Raw genomic sequence first — 10,016 nt, forward strand, 5'->3', positions numbered from 1 at the left:
TCACTGGGCTAGGTATTCCAACGCTGGTGATGTGGCAAAGGAGATCAGCCATGTGCTCGTTCATGGTCACTGGTGGATGCTCCAAAACTGCATGGTCGACCGGAGTGCTCAGTTCCTCAAAACCAACCACAGGTTTGTTGTAGCCACTGAAGCTGTGGCTCAAATCCAAGAGAATGGTACCATGGCCAACTGAGGCTGGATGTTGGCAAACTCAAGGATGAGAAAGTAGCTGAGGAGCTTAGGAACAGGCCGAGTGTGGATTTGGAGGGTCTCAGTGTTTCAAGGAATCCTGAAGAGGTGTGGAGTGCCTTCAAGACTACCATCCTTGATGTTGCCGGTGGATGCCTTGGAACCCATCATCAGGTGAAGAACTTTGTCACCTCAGGGACACTGGATACCATTGACCAGAGTCGTAGAGCCAGGCATAAAATGGCAGAGCTGAGCTGTTCAGGGAGCTGAGGTGTGAGGGCAGACAAGGAGGCCTATGTGCAAGGAATCTGTGAAGGGTAGAGCATCACCTGGGGTCAGGTGATTCTCGTCCCATTTACGAAGTAATTTGTGCATTGTGTTCCTCCAAGTCTGTCCCTCAATGTACTGCATTTAGAGCAGAGGGTGGTGAGCTCTTGACAGAGAATCCTAAGTGAAGGCCTGCTGGGCTAGTTACTTTGAGCAACTGTACTAGGCTGACCCACCAGCTGTTGAGTTGGATGTCAGGGGTGTTACTATCCCTATTGCTGACCGTCCAATCAACTGTGAACTGCCTTCATTTGTGGAAACAGGCTGTGGTGAACCAGTTGAAAGGGGGTAAAGCTCCTGGGATCTGTGGCATCCATGCTGAACTTCTCAAGGCTGCTGGAAATGTTGTACCCATGTCATTGCATGCACTTCTGTGCTCTGAATCAGAGCTCTGTTTTCTGTGCTCTGCATCATCCCAAATGACTGAAAGAAGGGGCTTGTTATCACACTCTAGAAAGGGAAGAGTAATTCCTAGGACTGCAACAACTACCAAGGGGTGATGCTGCTCTCGGTGCTGAGCAAGGTGTTTGCTCAGATAATTCATGATAGGGTTTGCCAGCATCTGCTTGAGCACCAGCACCCAGAGCAGTCGGGCTTTATACCAAAGAGGTCAACAATTGACCATATCCTTGCTCTTCGGGACCTCACTGAACGCAGATAAGAGTTTCAGCAGGGACTGCTCGCAGGCTATGTTGATCGCTGCAAAACGTTCTATTCAGTCAATCGCTCTGAAGGATTATCAGCCTTCGTGGGGTGCCACCAAAACTGATCAATCCGATGTCTGAACTATACTCTGGCACTGAGAATGTTGTGAGGTGTGGTGGTTCCATCTCTGACTTATTTCCAGTTGTTACTGGAGTTTGTCAAAGGTGTATACTGGCCCCTACACTTTTCAGTGGTTGTAGGGACTGGATTCTAAGGAGGATGTCAGAGAGATCAAGCTGTGCTGCATCGTTTGGGAATGTCATAATCTCTGACCTTGATTTCATTGATGATGAGCAAGTGCAAGGATAATGAAAATGGAGATTACATGATGCAAGAGGCAATTTTGGAGCGTGTCAGTCAGGAAAAGGATCTTGGGGTATTAAATCATATGGGACGTAACCAGGGAGCTCAGTGCCAGGTAGTTATAGGAAAAGCAAACAGGGTTTTAGGTTGTATTCGGAGGGAGATCAATTAGAAATCAAATGAGGAGGTTTTAACATTGTATAGGAATTTGGTGAGGCCACATCTAAAATATTATGTGCAGTGTTAGTCAGCACAACTTAGGAAGAACATAGCTGTCATTGAGACTGTTCAGCACAGGACTACTAGATTGAATCCTGGCCTAACTAGACTCACCGATGAGGAGCGGCTGAAGGAGACAGGGCTTTATACACTAAAAGGAGGGGGTTACGAGGGGATATGATAGAGATGTTTAAGATAATGAAGAGTGAAGACAAAATTAGTGCAGAAGAATTATTCAGCAAAGTAGACAGTGATAGGACCAGGGGCCACAGCCTGAGAGTAAAGAAGAGGAGAGTTAATGCGGTAGTAAGGCAGGGGTTTTTACTCAGAGCAGATCATGCATGGAATGGTCTCCCTGGAAAGGTAGTGACAGCAGAAGCAGTCGATAAGCCTAAATTGTAATTGGATGGGTACCTGGAAGTATTGGAGATAGAGAGTATACGGATGTTGGCAGGAATTTTAGGTAGTTTGAGCAATGATGGGTGGTTGTGTGCATCTGTGCGGAATGTTTTTTGTGGGGGTCTTGTCAAGAGATGTTGTGTGGTTGATGTGTGTTTTTAACCCAAGAACAGTATTCGTTCATCCCCCTTCCCCTGGAAAGAAAGAAAAAACACCAAAAATAATTTTTGTTTTTTTGGTCTCATGTTGATGTGGCGCAGACATGATTGGCCGAATGGCCTCCACATGCATCTAATTTCCTTGTGTATCCTTGTGGGTCTTTACAGAGACACTGGATATCCTTATGGTGGCCTTCGAAGCACTGAATGAGGAGTTGGAGCCGCTGGGATTATGGGTTTTCTTGGTCATAAGTAGGATCCAAGTTTTCAATGACATCTTGCATCCTGCTATCTTGTCTGTACCTGTTTGTCGTGAGGATGTTGAGGTCACGGAGAGATTCACTTACCTTGGCAGTGATATTCATGTCTCTGCAGGCTGTGAGCCAGAGGTCAACAGATGTCTGGTTCAGGCCTGAGGAGTCATGGATTCACTGGATCATGGGGAGTGATGTTGTCGCTACCTATGCAGGATGACAAAAGTCTGAGTCTTCAAGTCCTTGTTCCTTCCAGTGTTGCTCTACAGATGTGAGACTTGAACTCTGACCAAGGATCTGAGATGAAGACTTAATTCCTTCGTTACCAGGTCTCTTCGGAGAATCCTTGGCTACCGCTGGTCAGACTTTGTGTCCAACGAGCGGTTGCTGAGAGATTCAGATGAGATTTGTTACCTGTATCGTCCGTGAGCACCAGCTGTAGCTGTATTGACATGTGGCATGTTTTCCTGATGCTATCCTGCTCACCAGATTCTCTCAACAAGGGAGCCTCGTGAGTGGAGGTGGCTAATTGGCCAACCATGTACCTTGTGATTGCAGCAGGTTGATTAGCATCTCAAAGAGATGGGGATGGGCCAAGAATATGCCTGGGGGGTGGCCAGACAGAGGCCCCTACAGTACCAGCAGAAAATGGACGCAGTGACACGCTGCTCCGGCGCATGCTCCCATAACTGACCTGAGATAATGGGCTGAAAGGATGGCCTTGAGGTATGCACACTCAACTCTCAGCTGTCCAGCCTGGGTTTGAATCCTGACTCAGCTAGAAACTGTCATCCCAGTGTTTCCCAGATAAGGCAATTCATCAATGCAGTCATCAATTCATCAATGGATGGACATGAAACTGTGCATCCAGTCTGACAACATTTGTTGGTGCACGTTAAAGATCCCACGTTGTCCTTCGTGAAGAGTAGGCAAGCGATCACCGGCACCATCACCAAATTCCCAATTCCTGTCCTAATTTACAGAAAGCATTGGCATAGCCACATCAGTGGCAGAGCCATGCCCTCAGTCAATGATGCGACCCTGAAGATTTGTGCTGCATACGAAAGAAGAAGACGACTACATAAATTTGAGAAGATTACAGACAATAAGACTTCAAAACCACCTGGGTTGATGGTGGGGAGAGGCGGTGGGAGGAGGACCGCATTTCTACATATCAATGTTTTTTGTTTAGCACTGCTTCCGGTGTGAGAGTGCATTACAAGTCATAACTCTAAGGGACTTTGCAGAGAACATACCTCCACCAGACTGAACAGTTTAGAATCTGCATCCCACTGATAGGTCGGATCTGGACCGGGACCTGAACCAAAATCTAATCGGCTTGTTCTTGTCACCGAACCAACTCATCCACCTCATTGTCATAACTCATCCACTATCTTTTGAAATATGCTAATATATTGTTTTTGGCCTCATCTCTCAATAGTGAAGAATCACTTAGAAAATGTTTTAAATGCCCATGTCCAGATCTGGATTCTGATCTTCACCAAAATGAAATCAATTTGTCCTCGTCACACAACCAATCCGTCCACCAAGTTTCGTCCAAATCCACCCAAAACTTTTTGAGATATCGTGCTATGTATCGTTTTTGGCTCTCTCAATGGTGAAGAATCACTTCAAAATTTCTCATATCCAAATTTCGGTCTTCACCACAAGTGACTAAATTCTTCCTCGTCACGCACGCCACCTGCAAGTTTCATTCAAATCCGTCCACAACTTTTTGAGATATCCTGCTCACAGGCAAACAAGCAGACAAACAGGGGTGAAAACATAACCTCAGTCCAATACCCAATTCGCAACGCAAAAACCATAGACATCATGGAAGTGGGGAGATTATCATTCTATAAGAAACTGTTTATGTGGTTGTTTGACTTGTATACACTCCTGAACCACAGGACAGAATGAGTTGAAAACTGGTGATTGTCCCCAGAGTGTGCATGGTAATGTTTCAGAAGCCCCTTGGAGTCATAAAGCATAAAATTTGGGGGATTGACCAGTCCTTATGGATAGGTTATTTCCTTGTAAAACAAAGGGCCAAAAACACATGGACTAAACAAGGCAGGGGGAAGAGGAAGGTTTTTGCCCATGTTCTCAACAAAATCAATGAATCTTTACTAATGCTCCACAAATGGTGAATTCAGATGTGTATTGTATTCAAATAATAAAACAGTTTGCCTAAAATCAACAACCTTGCCTACAAGATCGAGTATAATTCTCCTTTATATTATTGTGGGCCGGGGGTCGGTGGCGAGAATGACCACTAGGTGGGGGAGGTTACGCAGTCTCCCACCAGACTCCCCGGAATTGTAGGCCGTCGCTCCGGATAATTCCGTGAGCTGGCGGGTCGCAGAACTGACCGTGGACGCCAATATCTCAACTGCGTAGAGTAGGGTCTGTTTGTCTAAAACCAATTTACCTAATTAACGACAAGATTTCGACGACCGGGGAAACCATGCCCACGGCACGTCTTGCTCGGACCGGGTCACCCTACCGACTGCGGTAGAGGTCCAACTACCGACTACCAACTCCGGTTTGAGTGCAGCCGAGCAGAAACTGCCAAAGCCGTGCCGGCTATGATATACTATGATGAAACTCAGACCCAGACCATGCTGGACCAATGTAAGAAGGGACAGAAACGGACTGGGAACATTTTTTTAAAAATTATTAACAGTAAATAAAGACAAAGGCAAGACTTGACGCAAATATGCAATCAGGGAAATATTTACAATCAGCAAAAACACTTACTCAGTTCTACTTACAAGACGGGCCCATATGCAGACACACACACACACACACAAAAAGAAAAGAAACCCAGAGTTCTTTATTGGACCCTCCAGCAGATGAGAGAGAGAGAGAGAGAGAGAGAGAGAGAGAGAGAGAGAGAGAGAGAGAGAGAGAGAGAGAGACAGACAGAGAGAGACAGAGAGAGACAGAGACAGAGACGAGCTGGGGGTCCAGATGGGTACCTGGCCGTCGGAGAAAGGGGGTACTCCGTGCTGCGGCACCTGCCAATGGTCGTCGGCCTGGTCCCAGTCGCACGTGGGGGACTCGTGGTTCGTGGCGGAGCTCGGGTGGTGAATAGTCGGGGTCCACGGAGGGAGGTCGGGGTCGCTCTGCCTTTCCTTGTGGAGGCCCAGCAGAGATGCGTTCGCCGCCTCGATGACCCTCTGCTCAACCCTCGTGACAGCAAAAACCAACTAAGAACTCGCAACAGCCCCTCGTAACCACAGCTCGTAACCACTCAAGAACTCCAGTTCCCAAAAAAACACAACACCCTCGCAACCCCACCCGTCATTTTTATATCTCCCCCTCGATAGGGGAGGGGCCTTGGTGAAGCCGACGTCCTGTTCACCCCGATTGGATGGGGCTTCCATGGGTCCGCTCTTTCTGGGCGGGATTTTGGCCAGGCTGGAAAAACCCGTTCACTCTACTGCAGACTCGCTAAAAAGGACCCACCGCCAAATTGAAATTGAATTGGGACGCTGATTGCAAATTGAATTGGGACGCTGGAGGAAGCGGCAAGGAACGGCTGCAAGACCCTGCCTTCGCAAGTCAGAGTGTTTGTAGACAGCGGGTAGGTAGCGGGTCGTGATGGGGATTGGAATGGTTGTTGGTTGTTCGTTGGAGGGTTCGTTGGATGTAAAGATTTAATAACCTAACTAAAAAAGAAGTCGCAACGCACGTTTTTGATTCTCCCATTAGACAAAAGGAAGGGACCTGTCTTACATGTACTTAACGGAATAACTGACCTTTGGGACATCTGTATGTTTGAATGCATATGGTTTCCAGATCCGTAACAATATAATACTAGCAGAGGCTACCCGGCAATACCGTGGAAAGGGGGGGGGGGGAGATACCCCGCGCTACCCTCTGGGTGAGCTTTTCCTGGCGGTGATTTTGGGATGTGTTGGACATCGACAAGCGATGGAGTTATTGGCCTCATGGTGGTTACCTTTTTGCCTGTGGGCAAGGAGACCAGTAATTTGGAAAATAAATAAATAATAATTAATTGTGAGTCATGCATTTGTTCAGGATGCCAGCTACAACTCGCCTCATCCTCAGAAAAGACACTGTTGGATATTTAAGATGAATCACCAGCAATTGATGGCAGATGTGTCTTCAGACTTAATGTCCTCCCCATGGATGGCACACACATCGATGTATTGTCCCGAAAGTAAAACACCAGGATAACAGTTTATAGCTGGGTCAATATTCGAACCCAGAGTAAACAGCTCAGCAGCAAGTACGTGTACCTCGAGGGTCTAGGAATCTCGGCGATCCTGCCAGCCTCTGAACAGAGTACTTACTGTGTGTACTGTGATTTAAATGTATGAGGCCCCGCGAGGAGTGATGTAAGCGACATTTTTTTAATGATATGATGATGATAGGCTCGGATGATAAGGGTAAGTGTTAAAATAGTGCTATATGGCATTAACTCCAAAACGGCCGATGTGTCCCTTACATCAACTCCTCCTCGTGGTGCCTCATATATATTGTTACAAATCTGGAAACCATTCACATTGACACATAAAGTTGACCCAAAGTTTAGTTATTTCGTTAAGTATATGTGGATAGTTCGAAATCCTCCCTTATGTCTAACGGGAATTTCATGTGTGCGCTGTGAGTTTCTTTCTAGTTCGTTTTCTACATCAATCCCCTCCACTCCTCCTTCAGCGCCATTACGCACGTGTTCGAGGCCACGGACATAGGCGGGGGTGAGATCACCTCAGGGCCGACTCCGCCCCAGCAAGATGAAATGTTCCCCTCGTCCAATCGGGGCTGAGATCACCTCAGAGCCAACCCCGCCCCAGCCAGATGGAATGTTCGCCTCGTCCAATGAGGGGAGGACACCGATCGCCCGATTCCCCCCCCCCCCGACCAATCCGGAGGTGAGTTACCTCAGAGCGAATCCCTCCACCCCACATGGGGGAGGGAGAAGAAGGATCGTGGTCGTCGTTGGTCTTGTTCAGGGTTCCTTGGTGTTTTGTGGTGCTCGTGTCGTCGATGGTCGTTCGTGGCTAGCCGGATCGGTTGTGGGATCCTGGCTGCGCTTGTTGGATTCTGGGTCGTGGGTTCGAGTCCCTCCGTGGTGGGTTGTGTTGGAGCGCTCGAGCTGGGGATCCTCGTTCCCGACCACGGACTCCGAGCTCCACAAGTGCGAGTCGGTAAACTGCACGAGGCGGCCAGGTACCCGGCCAGACTCCAACCCTCAGCTCGCCTTCCATCCCAAGCTGAAGGGCCGAATAAAGACCCACGAGGTCCATTTCTTTTTGGGTGTGTGTGTGTCTGTCTGTGGCCAGTCTGATAAGTAGAAATCGTTTAAGTGATTGCCATTGTACATTTGCCTACATCTTTATCCATGATTAAGTCTGCTCTGTGTTTCCCTCCCCATTACCTTGTAAATAAATAACTGTTAAATGTTCCAGTTCGTTGCCTGTGTTTTCTTTCATTGACCCAGTATGGTTCGGGCTTGAGAATTTGTGAGGCCGCTTGTGCCGTAAATTGCTATTTGGACCGGCAGGTTTTGGTAAGTTCCGCTTGGTTATGCTGGACCCGAGTCGGTAACAACGACTCAGTTCGGACGAAGCCTGCCGAGGGTGTGGCTTCCCCGGTAGTTCGACGGCGTGGGTACTTAGGTAAATTGGAATAGACAAATAAACCCTACCCCACGCCGTCAAAATATTGGCGACCCGTCGACTTCGGAGTTATCCGGAGTGACGACCTATCCATTCCGGGTGTTCGGTGGGAGACGGCCCAACTGCTGCATCTAGCGGTCGTCTTTGCCACCACAACAATATATATATATATATATATATATATATATATATATATATATATATATATTTTTTTTTTTTTTCACGTCAATTATGAGAGGAACTAAAACACGAGGGAAAAGGGGGTTGGGGGTAGGGATTCGCAGAAAGTTCAGGAAATGAAAGCAGTGATGAAGGAAGAGAACTAATAGGAGAGCTAAACTATCATCGTAGTTTGCAAACTCGAAAATTCTTGGGTAATCAAAAAAAAATTCATCAAAACACCCAGCTAAACAAAGTACAGTGGAAGCATTTGAACTGTGAACATTTGTGTGCAATTCTGCATCAAAGATTCAGAGCTGGAACTTCAGAAAAGTTTGTCAAAATTCAACAACAAATCCGAACCAACAATGTATGTATGTATGTATGTATGTATGTATGTATGCAAGTGAAGCAAAGCAGGTAATACTGTATTATTGTCCACGATGACCTCATAAAGATAAAGTTCAGGTATGCACTTTCACTCTCCGATTGTGACAGGACGCTATAAACGTCAGTTTATACAGGTGCACATAATATAACTCACAGGACATACTGCAGGTGGACATATAGCTTGCACATGGACGTGCATGCTCTCCACAACACAATCATCATTATCATGCAAGAGATCCTATCTAACAAATCTCCATGACAACCACATCTTCTGAAAGCCTCCTTACCACCGAATCTCTGGGACTGTCCCACACAGGCTGCAGTCCCTCCTGCTGCAAAGCCTTGTCCTGAGTAAAATGTGACGTCAGCTTCATGAGGGGGTTCTGCCCTCCACATTCCGCCTCCACAAGGTCTCGCATCGCCATGGCTGCAGCTGCCGAGACCAGGCAGGCAAAAAAAAAACCACCAACGGAGATGATCACCGATCCGGAAATGAAAAACTCAGACCAGACTGAAATGAAAAACCATTTAATTAATTAATTCTTTCATTCAGCGCTCGTCCTGCAGCTGAAACCCAAACAACAACGACCTCCAAAAAAAAGGTCTGAGACCACGTGTCTGTACAACCTTCCCATCCGGTGCAAACCGAAATCAGTCGAACCTCGTGAAGCCGATTGATCGAGTTCTCTCAGGAGAATGTGTCTTTTCGGGGCCTCGAAGGCGAAAACAAACAATGGAGCACACAAACACGTTTCCACCCCCTCCACCACCACCCTCCTCTTCCTCCTCCTCCTCTCGGCCGCGCACAACCTTCGACACCCGCAACGTCGCCACGAGCACCGAGCGCGCGCATTCTGAACATGGTCATTAATATAAATATAAATATACATATATATATATATATATATATATATATATATATATATATATATATACATATAAACATCATTCTGATCGGTTTACCCCCATTTTATTTTTATTTTTTTCTTCTCTCGTACACACTTACCACCACTTCTTGCTGGTTTTATTGTGATCAGTCGCTGTGGTGATTTTTTTTTTTTTATCCACAAGCATTTGTTGTTAATTAGACTATTCCAGTTGATCGTCGAGGTTTATTTCGCCACCTGCTTCAGTATTATTTTGTTGTTTAAAGACAGTAACACGTATTAACGAACACTATCAACAAATGAAACGTCAGGTACGTCAGAGACGGCCGGAGGCGCCATTTTTTTTTTAATAAATAAATAATTCAATAAAATTAA

The 10,016-nt window shown here is 46.6% G+C and overlaps 1 protein-coding gene across 3 annotated transcripts in view; it reads right to left on the reverse strand.

Annotated features, from left to right (window-relative positions):
• PEX5L (peroxisomal biogenesis factor 5 like) overlaps positions 1–9,981 on the reverse strand; it is a 104,048-nt gene extending 94,067 nt beyond the window's left edge. Inside the window, exons 1-3 of one of the 3 annotated variants that reach the window (XM_085899254.1) lie at positions 9,761–9,981; positions 9,416–9,608; positions 9,042–9,187 (exon numbers count right to left, since the gene is read on the reverse strand). In XM_085899254.1, coding sequence (XP_085755380.1) covers positions 9,042–9,179 — 138 coding nt within the window. In that variant the 5' untranslated portion in view covers positions 9,180–9,187; positions 9,416–9,608; positions 9,761–9,981. The other 2 variants (XM_085899253.1, XM_085899255.1) reach the window with 2 other exon arrangements.
• Between the last annotated feature and the right edge of the window lie 35 nt (positions 9,982–10,016).

This window comes from Eptatretus burgeri, chromosome 10 (genome assembly GCF_056783735.1).
Source record: "Eptatretus burgeri isolate ZD-2024b chromosome 10, Ebu_testis_v1, whole genome shotgun sequence".
Classification (NCBI taxonomy): Eukaryota; Metazoa; Chordata; class Myxini; order Myxiniformes; family Myxinidae; genus Eptatretus; species Eptatretus burgeri.